This window comes from Panicum hallii, chromosome 8, assembly GCF_002211085.1.
Source record: "Panicum hallii strain FIL2 chromosome 8, PHallii_v3.1, whole genome shotgun sequence".
NCBI lineage: Eukaryota > Viridiplantae > Streptophyta > Magnoliopsida > Poales > Poaceae > Panicum > Panicum hallii.
The window spans coordinates 43,201,440-43,212,872 of NC_038049.1; the positions used below are offsets into that span (position 1 = coordinate 43,201,440).

Here is an 11,433-nt window from a genome sequence, read left to right on the forward strand (position 1 = left end):
ATGGAGGTTCTACAAAAGGGCAGGAAAAAAAGTTCGTAATCATGCTAAACTTTTACCGTACTTTGGCCGATCCTTCAACCTATATTTACCGTTGGTAATCAAACTAATTACAGCTTAATGCAGACTGAGATTGCAATTATTAGGGAGCAGAATTATCCCACGTTTTGCGCGTGTAGAAGCATTCCTCGGTTTGGTGTGGCCACGCATGACTGGCTTGGGCATTAGTTTCTTCATTCCCAACTACCATGAACATGGTATGCAGCACGAGGAGTCTGCTTTACAGTCAGCTCCAACTGCAGCAATGCACACATGATATGGTCCCGGCCAGAGACGGAACAGTATTCAGTCTTGGATCAGCAGTAACGCGACAGTACGATCAGGATTGGAGCAACACAAACGTGTTTTGCAATTTACTTACCCTGCAAGAACTGTGCTACACGAGGAGACTAAATTGAACAATCATAATAACATCCTTTTGTCCTCGACGTGAAATTTCAGAAAACGGCCTGGTATCCTCATGCACCATTTCTGTATATGTAGACGCCCTGCACCACAGAAACCAACAACCACACACCCAGAGGCCAGAGGTCAATAAGTATTCGACCTTGATCGTCGTCAGCTAGCATTGCTAGTTTTTGCATCCACGGAGGTGGCCGGCCGGAGATGATGGCAGCCAAGTTCCGTTACATGGCCGGCAAGATCGTCCTCGTCCTCGGCCTCCTCCTCCTCCTCTTCTCCTTTGCTGGTGAAGCTAGTAAAACCTCTCTTCTGCAAACGATTGGATCAAGTTTGACCTGACATCAGGATCGCTTGGCTGGGCGTGTGCTATGTGCAGGTGCAGGGCAAGCAGTGGCAGCGCCGCAGGGGGAGCTGCCGCAGTGCAACCCCCTGGTGGGGCCGCCGGACGTCTCGCCGGACTGCGACACCTGGTGCTCGTACGGCGGCCACCCGGGAGGCTACGTCAAAGGCGACGTCTGCTGCTGCAACGCCGGCGCCGGGCTAGCTGCTGCTGATAGCTAGCTAGATCTGTCGCTACACCAAACGATCGAGATGATCGTTCAGTAACTACCAACCGTGCGTGCGTGCTTGCATGAAATAAACTTGCTTCGACACCGACAGTGTGGTTCCGTGGGCAAAGGCTACGACGTTTCTATTTTTTTTCTTCCGTTTTTAGTGCTCACTCCACTGTAATTTCAGTATATTTAGTGCATTTGCAATCTGCCTACTATAACAGTTCAGTTTTTTCATAGCCGGTGTCAGAGTGACTCGTGAAGCGTATGCGTGTGCTGTGTTTCGAAAAAAAAATAGCTAATACTCGTGAAAACGCAGAAAGCAAGGTTGCATGTAACAATAGAGGTGGAGGACAAATCACAGATGCCCATCACCCGTTAGGACCTTCAGGTCGGGGTCTGACTTGGATCTGATCAAGGCCTGTCACCTTTGATGATAAGTTAAAGGAGACTTGCTTTGTTATAGCTCGTCCCTTGTAATAGAGTTTTAACAAAGTATGTAATCTTTAATAACTAACTAAAGTGAGATGTGACATGCAAAGATTTTAGCCCATCTTTTTCACAAGTTTCTGGTTTAAACATTGGTATAGTTCCACCTAGACCGTATAATTTTGAAATGACATGCCAAAAAGTGTTGTGAACAAATGAAGAAATTTACATGTAGCCTTGTCATTAATCGCCCAACAAACAGATCAAACAATGTAATTACGTCCATCCAGAAGAAGCATAAGCTAACATACTATCTAGATATACAACTACAAAATGTTGCGCCATACTGCGCATTGGATTCATGAAAATTGTAGTACTAAACAACACGGTAATATGTAAATGGAAGACTCGAAATCCTTGCCATCTCTTCTTTATCCATGTCTCCGTAAAACACCACACATTTTCTTCTATCAAACTTCATATTTCAAAACCCTATTTGCAAGATAATTCTTGTGATTCACTGGCTCAACTTGTCGTTTGGAGATGATAAATGTTTCAGAGCAGATAGGATTATGCAAGAGATTGACCTACTATGGCCAAATGAAATTCACGACACACCCATGGTTGATGCTGCAGGCTTTCTCCGACAAATTGATGGAGAAAGATTCGTCGAAGTCTCTTTGGTTTCCTCTAATATCTCAACCCGAAATGAGAACTCTCTAAGGAACATGGTAACTTTTTTCCTTCAAGCAGCAACCTGAAGGCGTAGCATGAGGTAGCTAGATATATAGAGGTGAAGTGCTAACATGCATTCTCAGCTAATTCACATGAATCGGCACCATTATCTACACAATGTCATGGTGTTCCTGTGAATGTGATCATCAGTGATCGTCTCATGCAAACGGGGTCTCTGCATCTGTGTATGTACGTTCAGTTTACATGTGTGGTCATTGCTGTAGCTCGCCAACAAGGGATGAACTAACCACATCTATCTAGGAGTCGGAGCACAAATTTCATGAGCCTTGCAGGCTTGCATTGTTAATTTAGCTTCAAAAACATGATTGTTGCTTCTGGATCCGAGCGTTTCTCTTGGTGCAGACCTTATCGGAGTTGCAGGCGTAGGTATCAGTGGGTCTCCTTTAGCTTGATTTGGCTTCACGCTCCACCGCTGCCACGAACACATCCATGAGTGGGCTGTGCGCGCGTGCTGCCAGACACGCCGCACACGGCGGCGAGAAGTTGGCTTTGCAACTTTTTGAAGCGAATAATGCTAAAATTTGCTTCGAATGAATAAAGAATTTTACAAGTGGCCTTGTTGTCTTTTAAGTTTTCTATCATGATAAATCTACGATCCACCATAGATTGAGTCCACTGAATTAGACAACGCTGTTAAGGTATCAGCATGCTCAACCTTTTGAGGACAAATAATGCGTTGCAGAGTATCCATATACATATCCTTGGTTTTAAACTTTTAATAAACCCCATGTACAATTGTCCCCATCGCCACGTTTTTGCAGCTAGCACACTTGGCAAGAACAAGAATAGATGATAATTTATATACCATCGAATGCTCGGTAGTAAACCTATGATACATGTCTAGCATATAGAACCAGTCCTTCAAATTCATGTCTTTACTGCTTGCTGCGAGGGTCAACTTAGCAACTGATGATTGTGTGCGATTCGTGTTAGAAATCAGAAGATTAGAGATAATCTCATCCATAGGTTAGGGCTAATCCTAACCATTAGATTAGACCAATAACTGATTAGCAGTTAACCTTGTAAACCCAACGGGTGTGTCCGTTGGTGTACGGATGCGTCCCTCCGTGTACGGACGCAACTCTCCAGTGTACGGTCGCGTCCTTTGGTGAAGAGACGCATCCTCCCAGTTCTCCCTGTACATATATATATATATATATATATATATATATATATTCAAAGATCAATAAAATCATTCAATACTTGTTCCCAAATCTCTGTTCATTTACATTCACTTTTAACAATTCGATCAAATGCAGCCGAACTGCAGTCGGCGACCATGGCAGTGCCACACACTTCTTCCGGCACATTTTCAGGCTTTTGTTTCCCCCCAAAACCTCACTAAGAAAAAAAAATGTACCATTAAGGATTTTGTCATCCTCATGTTGCCCCTAAAGCAACCCCTCCCTCCAAGTTATATATGCTCAGGCTCAGCAGTTCCGAGTTCATAGGCAAGAGTCCCAACAAATCCATGCGTTTAATATATCCCATTTGATCAGTGAAGGCCCTAGCATGAGGTTAATATATATAACTGAATGGGGGTGGGGGTGGGTTGACGGCTCAGCTATTTCACATGTGTTCCTACACAGCATCCATACCATGCAACTTCAACGAAGGCAAAAAAAAAACACAGGAAAAGAAGTAGAGCATTGAACTTCTAGCAGGTGCCCAGTACGCAGACACTATAGCAGTAACATTTGGTAGCCATCTTCGGCATAACTCAGTGAACATGTCCAGCATTCAGTTCACGGATACAACAGACACCGTTAATGACAGGTTTTACATAAAATTAGTCACTTGTTAAGCAGCTGGCTTGCCCTACCAACTGCTCCCAAAGACCCATCAGCTTCTGGTCTCTCAGCCTAAACCAAAGCTTAGCCCCTGCACGGCTGTGTATGCTATCCAAAGTTTCTGCCTCCACCACCCCGACAACGAAGAGTTTCTGCCTCTTACCTACTGTGTCACAGGTGCTATTCTGACAACATCCCACGGGACCCTAATCACACCGCCATTCCTCACCTCCGCCTCCTGGAACGTCCTCCCGGATGCCTCGGAGGGGTGGGGGAGCTCCCTCCACTTCTCGATCCTGAGCTCGGTGACATCAACCACACAGAGGCGGGTCTCCGCAGCGCTTTTTACCGGCGGGGCATGGACGATCTTCCCCCTGCCAACCTCATTCCCGTCGCCGTCAACCAGCGAGACGAGGCGGCCAGGCTCGAGCGAGAAGGACCTTGTGAATGGGCGGCTCAGCATCATGTTCTGGGAGAACTCGGCCTGCGATGTTTGCTCATTGCCATCTGGGCTCACCAGTCTGCCTTTGGATATTGCGTTCATCACCCTTGCAGGGGGCATATAGCTGTCCTCCCCCGCACTTTCAGAGGACTCACCAGGATGGGGAGTAGCTGGTGTAGATGGCTTATCAGCACTCTCCCCCTCAAATGGTACTCCTCTTTCTTTCGCAATGCGAGCAAGTTTAGCTTTCCGATTGTTTAGCCTGGAATTTACAAGAAAATGCTGTTACAAATAGCGGTTGATGGAAAGCAAAACAACAGTGTTATAGAATTGATGTAAGTAGCTTCAAATAAGGACAAATAACTAAAGAAGATTCACAGTTTTACCAGTTTTTAAGTTGTGATGCTGTGATCTCTGGGCCCTACAAAAGCACGGCCGTATTTTTCATGAATGAGAAATGCATAGAGAGTAGTCAGACCTAACAAGAGAATGTCCAAGTCAGAAGACCTATACCTGCACACTTAACTTCTCTGACCAATTCTGCAATAAAATAGCATTCTTGTGCATCTCAGGCTCATCTACTAGAGCCTTCTCTAGTTCATCTATTTGCTCATCGTTCATAATGGTCCGCTTCCTTCTCTTAGGTTGCCTCTCATCATACATACTACTCTCTCCTTTCTCGTCCTCCTGGAGACCATTTTCTTTTGAGAGTTCCGGTGTTTTGAAATGATCCACACTGCTGGATGCTGGATCGAGATCCATTTTGCTGCGTTGGTGTCCAGTACTGACACCAGAAGAGACGGTTGAAAAGCCTGCACTCGCTGTTCTTGCAACACCAAGATGGACTAGGTCTTGACCAACTGCATTCTGCAGGAAACTGCCATTTCTAGCGACACAGTTCTTTGGAGTCTCATCCTTAGCGTTTCCCTCTGGCTTTATCGAGGACACTGGTATAGACACTTCCATGTTCTGCACATCCTGTTGTCATCAGGTTCTGATTAGAATCCAACTCACAATGAACGCAATCACCAGTGATGTTTGACTGATGAAATCAACTACGTATTTACCTTCGGCAAGTTATTCATATTGGGGTCCAGAGTGCTTGCTTGTGTGGGCAAGGACTGCTGCACCAGCTTCATGCCTTCCTTGCTTTCTGATGGAGAATCAGTATGCACCACCTGAAACATTTCATAATGAGGACATCCAACAATTGAACACAGATTGAAAAAGGAATTTGAAGCAAACTGCTACAGCAAATTGACCACCCAACGCAAGTATCCAAGCAATCAGCGACCCCACAAGTAAAGAGTGCTTAATGAACTGATGGCTAAAAAAAATATCTGTACTGATACAAATGAGATTTGGCTGCCAACAAAATGTAACACTTCAGTATTGTTGATATCTATCTTATTCTCATAATCATTGAGTAAAGAAAACAAACCTGTAGTGCCGCCTGTCCAGCTTGTGATTTACACCAAGATTGTAGCTTATCAGAAAACTCACTGCCAAAAGAGAGACAAAAGCTTAGAAATGTTATACAGCATTCAGAGCAGTAAATTATCAAAGAGTACACAATAAAGTATAATCAAAACATGAACAGAAAATTCAGGCATGTAACAAAAAAAGTGGTCAGCTGGATATATAATATAAAACATAGTAAAAAAAATGGCTTTAAGCACCTTAACAATTGCACGTCTTCCTCATTCAATAAGTTAGGAATCAAAGTTTTAGCATAATCTGACAAAGATCCTACAAAATCCAAATAAGAGGTTAGACATGTAAGTTAATGAATATATTTAACCAACAGATAGCTAGAAATAGCAGAGCTAACTTTACCTAAGTTCTTACAAACTTTAGCGGCCTTAAAATCATTAGAAGCAGGCTGATCCGCTGATAGTCTAGGACTCCCCGACACCAAGTACTTTTGAAAGTTATGAAGAAAAAGATCCCTTTCTTGCTCTGTTGACAGTACAATAGAACTTGCTTTCAACAATGTCTCGCAAATTAGTAGAACTCATAACAAGTAAGAATAGTCTGACCTTCACATATATTTGGAACAAAGACATGCAAATTTGCTATTATTTTCACTACACATGATGTTCTTGTCTGAGCGTATGCCATTGAAGGCAGGCTAGGGCGAAAAGGGCATGAATAGCTAGCTCTAGCTTCAGTCAACGCATTATCAGAAGCTAACAGTGCCACCTCGGCTGCACCAAACGGATCATAATCTAGATTTGCATCTTCCTCAATCACTGGTAGATTGACCGAACACCAACTCAAAACAAACTCATCATGAGGAATTGCTAGAATCTGGGTCAAAAAAGGAACCTGCAAAATTGAAATTGAAATAAAGCATTGTCTTGACTTAAAAAGAGGTTCTAAAGAAAATGCAGGACATAAAAGGTAGTGGAAGTAGCTACTAAGTAAAAAGCTTACAGTGTTAGTCATAAAGGATGATCTGAAGTTTGAATCATCAGAAAAAACATCAACTAGACGCAACGCACTGATAAGCACAGATCCCATGGGGTAACTCTTATCATGGGAATCAGAAGTATTTTGTTGTTTTCTTCCAAATGCAGTCTTCAGCAAATTAAGAACCTGCAGCAATCATGCAAAATAAAAATTTGGAGAAACTGAACGTAATTTGTGTAGCAGCAGATACATAGTAATATATTCGTGGGCAGCGATCAGCCACATGAGAACTGACCTCTAGAGCCAAGGTTTGCCCTAGTCGCATGCTGTTTGGTGAAGTGGCAACTTCATCAAGGTAAGAAACGCTTTCAGCTTCACAAAGTTGCAACAGCTGGAAATTTGTTTATATCAACCATTTAATCAGTAACCCAATACTAGGTATGCGCTACTCCACTCCAATTATGATAAATCATGTGCGGTTAACTTACAATAGAAAGTATCTTTGCCTTGAGCCTGGAAATGGAAGCAACAATATCAGTTGATCCTTTCAAACAGTAAGGAACAACCAACTTTAATATAGTGTGAGAAAGTGAAAGTATGCCTCCATTCCTAGAGAGTTCCTGCATGAGTGATAAATTCATTAAGATTCCAGCTTCCAAGAGCATTGCATCCATGTAAACTATAGTATCACTGATAGCAACTACTGATCTCTCATAATGCAGAAAAAAAGGAAATTGCACTAAGCATTCTTTTTTCCCCTCAATAGCATAAAAACGACACCTTGAAAGATAGGTGAGTACCTTATTTTTTAAAATACGATCTCGAAACAGTTTTTGCTGGCACAGCAGCAAAAGAAATTGCAATGATGCTTCGCACTGTTGGCAGATGAAGTGAGCAAGACGACACTCCAATGAACCAATAGGAATGGAACCAAAGCTCATTGATGATAATCTGAAACTCAACAACCTCACATCTTCATGCAGACTATCAAAGGCCACATCCATAAAGATATCAACCTGACCATGAAACATTAAATGTTAATATGGAGACAAATAATATACTACAAGTGTTCATAAGCAGATATAAATATTGCAATGGCATGTATTTTGAAAGAATACCATTGTGAATCAGTAAGTACACAAAGGGCGAAAAGGACAAAACATGTGCTCAGATAGAATCATTCAGAACAACATACACAAGCAAAAACCTGAATCACAGTCTTACATAACACACAGAACATATATTGTGAAATAGCCAGCAAAACTTTAGCATAAACTATATTTTCTTATTAGTTTACCAAGGGATCTATCATACCAAGTCAGTAAGATTACCAAGGATCTATCATACTATATTATACTACGATGTAATATAGGTCAGACAAACAAACTAAGTTTTAACGGCGTTGCTAAGGCATGTATGTAGGTATACAAAATTCAAGCAGAATAAATCCAGTGCACAAAAAGAGTCTAAAATCAAACTGCGAGACTTTCTGATACAGAAAGTTTGGATTCACAATTATCATGGCAGCCAAGAGTGATTGCTGATCTGACTGAATAACTAAAATGCCACACATGGATAGATGAAAAGAACCTTGAATGGAACCTCAGAATAAGGTTAACATTCAAAATTCATACAGAGGATAAACCAAGAACCAAACTTTGTTGAAAAATAAACTTCGAATAGAGAAGCTGTTAGCGAAGATGGCATAAATAAATTTAGCAGATCAGGAAGCAAAATAAAAAGCAAAGCTGGAAAAATTCACAAGCAACGTTTCAGATAAAATTAAAACATCACAAGATACTGAAGAGTGATCCTATGATAAAGACACATGTTACCTTTGGATGTGCAAGAAGAATATGGACAAGTTCATGCCACTGGGAGGAGAAGTAACTTGTCAACAGATGAAGACTCGCTGCTACAAGTGACGCATGTACAAGCGGAGAAGCACCAACATTATTCTCCTAATTTAAAACAACAGCTGTTACCAGAATTAGTAGCAAATATAATTTGAAGTGGAGCACACAGGACTGAATAGATATTTTGGTTGAACTTGTTGCAACCTTCTTCCGCTGAGCAAGAATAGAAAGTAGGAAGAATATCAGGTCCATGACTTGTTCGGATAATCTGACATCATCGAGAAGAACCTGCATGGAAATAATATATGTGTTAAGCTAAGTGCTCATCATTTGGCTAAAATAAATTAACCAGAACGTAAAACTCCAAATATTGAACAAGTTGGGATTGATTGGAACCAAAGATTATCAGTCTAAAGATAACAATGGAGCTCCACTACATTCCAAACAGCCTCAGAATAAATAGCTTAAATTGGTTCAGTTTAAATCGTAATGAAAAAATAAGACTTTCACTAGTGTCCTATCTGTGTGATGTGATTCACTAGCTAACTTTCAAAATGGAATAATAAAACAAAAAATCCTCAAAGCATGTCGTAATCCATATTCCATAAGAAATATAAGGATGGTGCTAGATGTGAAACTCATGTGACATAGTGAAAGGGGCAACCTGCTCCAGTCTAGTATGCCGGGATGCTAACTCAGACAAACTATGCAAAAAGCGCACACCACGAAGCACATATGCCAAATCCGAGCCTTGCCCAAGCTCCAAACATACAGCAAGGAGATGAAGAGGAAGTGAGGACACAAATTTTTCCATGTCCACCTACAACGAAGCACATATGTCAGGGAAACGGGCATTGCAACATATGTAAACATTCTAAAATAAGTACCTGCTTTGGACCTCCATCTTCTGCCTTGGACTGCAAAACAAAGTTGTCCGACTCCTTCAGCATCTCACTAAGTTCTTTAGTAGTCAGCCCACTAAGCTCCTCAATAGCAGACACCATGTCTATCATCTGAACCCAAAACAACATGGAAATTCTTGTGATCCAGCAAGGTCAAGAAAATTCTATGGCGAAAAATCCTTATTATTCTAATCAGCCAGAAGTTAGAACAAATATTTCTATCCTGTGCAGTCATGAAGTGGCCAAAAAAATAGCTGCCTGGCAGATCAAACAATATGTATCTATGATATTTGAAAAGTATCTAATGAGAACTGAGATATTTACTAGGTATAAGATCCATTATGGCAAAGGAATGCAGGAAGCAATCAATGTGTCATGTAAAGTATGTTCACCAAGCACACAGCTCAATAACATCTCTTGAGCACACTGCAATAAATCTTTAACTACTCAGTCTTCATGCCCTATCCACAAAAAAAGGGGGAAGTTTGAAGCACCTAGCCAAAATTTACTACTTCGAATTCCGTGTTATATTATGTGAGGCAACAAATATCTTCAGGGAAATTTAGGAAGACAGCAAATTTTGAACATTGCATTCATATTCCTATGGGATTCAGTAAGAACCACTAATGTACAAGCTCTGCATAAACAGTGCAGTAAGCTAGACACAAAATGCAGAGAACTTGCATGAGCTTGATTGCTCACGCCCAACCACATCCATCCAAAATCTATGTGAGGCATCTTCTCTCCACAAGCTCAGGACTTTGTACGCGGGCGCAGAGGATGTGAAACAATGGGGCCCATGGTACGGGGCACGCTGAACAGTTTCTAGTGAACTAAGAAGACCCTAACAACTCCCCCCAAAAATATATCTTCAACAGGTCAACAACACCTTCTCTGCTGGTCATCCTCATCTGCCAGTGCAGGAAATGGAGGCCACAGACAGTTGGAAAAAGTTCTCCAAGCTGGTATTTTTAAGCCAAGACTGCACGGGGCACCTAAGAACAACAAGCTACGAAATGCAGCTGCGACCAAATCCGGGTCAAAACCTAGCCCCGAGCAGAGCAAGCTGCCACTAGCAGGCACGCACCACTACCACGCGCAGCACGAGAGCGGCGGATCGCGCGGAGGGAGGGAGGGAGACCCGGGCAGCGGCAGGGAAGTGGGGGAGACTGACCTTCGGCGGGCGCCGCGGCGGTGGCAGCGGCGGCGAGATGGAGCCCGAGCCGGGCGGATCTCCCTCCGCTCCGCAGCAGCGCAGGCCCAGCAGCGGCCGCGGGGAGGAGGGCGGGCACGGCAGGGAGAGGCCGTCGGGGAGGTGGCGGGTGGCGGACGGGAGGGGAGGGCGCGAGGCGGGGGCGGGCTCGGCGGCCGGCGAGGGGAGGGGAAGGTGGGAGAGAGAGAGAGCACGACGAGGTGGACTGATTTGTTTTGTTTCTAGGGCTCCACCAGAAGGTTCGGCGGAAATCCGTCGTCGTCTTGTTTTGCCTTCTACGTACTTGAGAGGAATAAAGTAAGAGAGATCACAACTGCTGGAATAGCTCAGTTGGTTAGAGCGTGTGGCTGTTAACCACAAGGTCGGAGGTTCAAGCCCTCCTTCTAGCGCATTATTTTTTCAACGTTTTATCAGAATTAAATATTTTATTTGCTTCTCTACCTGATATAACAGATTTCAATCAGCTGAAACAAATTAAAAACATGAGCTTGCGCCTGATTCTTTATTGTCATGTTCCAACTGCAACATACATGGTACTGAGTGACACATTCAACCGGCAGCGGTCACCAACATGCACTCTACGGGAAGCACCTCCGGCACTCCCAGGCTCCAAGCTGAACCGA

At 43.0% G+C, this 11,433-nt stretch overlaps 1 protein-coding gene and 1 non-coding gene across 4 annotated transcripts; one reads left to right on the forward strand and one right to left on the reverse strand.

Moving 5' to 3' along the window:
- Nucleotides 1-3,829: 3,829 nt before the first annotated feature.
- LOC112902682 (nodulin homeobox) lies at nucleotides 3,830-11,002 on the reverse strand. 3 transcript variants are annotated; one of them, XM_025971847.1, is made up of 17 exons: nucleotides 10,772-10,993; nucleotides 9,583-9,708; nucleotides 9,360-9,515; nucleotides 8,900-8,983; nucleotides 8,675-8,800; nucleotides 7,640-7,855; nucleotides 7,328-7,459; nucleotides 7,135-7,230; nucleotides 6,864-7,025; nucleotides 6,467-6,755; nucleotides 6,264-6,386; nucleotides 6,107-6,176; nucleotides 5,869-5,929; nucleotides 5,495-5,605; nucleotides 4,941-5,405; nucleotides 4,814-4,848; nucleotides 3,830-4,689 (listed from the first exon to the last, which is right to left on the reverse strand). In XM_025971847.1, exons 2-17 carry the CDS (start codon nucleotides 9,706-9,708, stop codon nucleotides 4,149-4,151), a joined length of 2,793 nt encoding a protein of 930 aa, XP_025827632.1. In that variant the 5' UTR covers nucleotides 10,772-10,993; the 3' UTR covers nucleotides 3,830-4,148. The 3 variants fall into 3 exon arrangements, with proteins under 3 accessions (XP_025827632.1, XP_025827633.1, XP_025827634.1); XM_025971849.1 differs by lacking the exon at nucleotides 4,814-4,848 and having other exon boundaries at nucleotides 4,520-4,689; nucleotides 10,772-11,002; XM_025971848.1 differs by lacking the exons at nucleotides 9,583-9,708; nucleotides 10,772-10,993 and having other exon boundaries at nucleotides 8,675-8,817; nucleotides 9,360-9,404.
- Nucleotides 11,003-11,125: 123 nt separating this feature from the next.
- On the forward strand, nucleotides 11,126-11,199 carry TRNAN-GUU. Its single transcript has one exon. It is a non-coding gene; the product is annotated as a tRNA-Asn (tRNA).
- The last annotated feature ends 234 nt before the right edge of the window (nucleotides 11,200-11,433 follow it).

What these genes read in the sequence shown, in the direction of transcription:
- LOC112902682 (XM_025971847.1), bottom strand. Translation starts at nt 9,708, where the DNA reads ATGATAGACATGGTGTCTGCTATTGAGGAGCTTAGTGGGCTGACTACT. An exon ending in AGGCAAAGATACTTTCTATT is followed by an intron (nt 7,231 to 7,327) that starts GTAAGTTAACCG and finishes ACAAATTTCCAG; the next exon opens with CTGTTGCAACTTTGTGAAGC. An exon ending in CTGGACAGGCGGCACTACAG is followed by an intron (nt 5,606 to 5,868) that starts GTTTGTTTTCTT and finishes GAAATGTTTCAG; the next exon opens with GTGGTGCATACTGATTCTCC.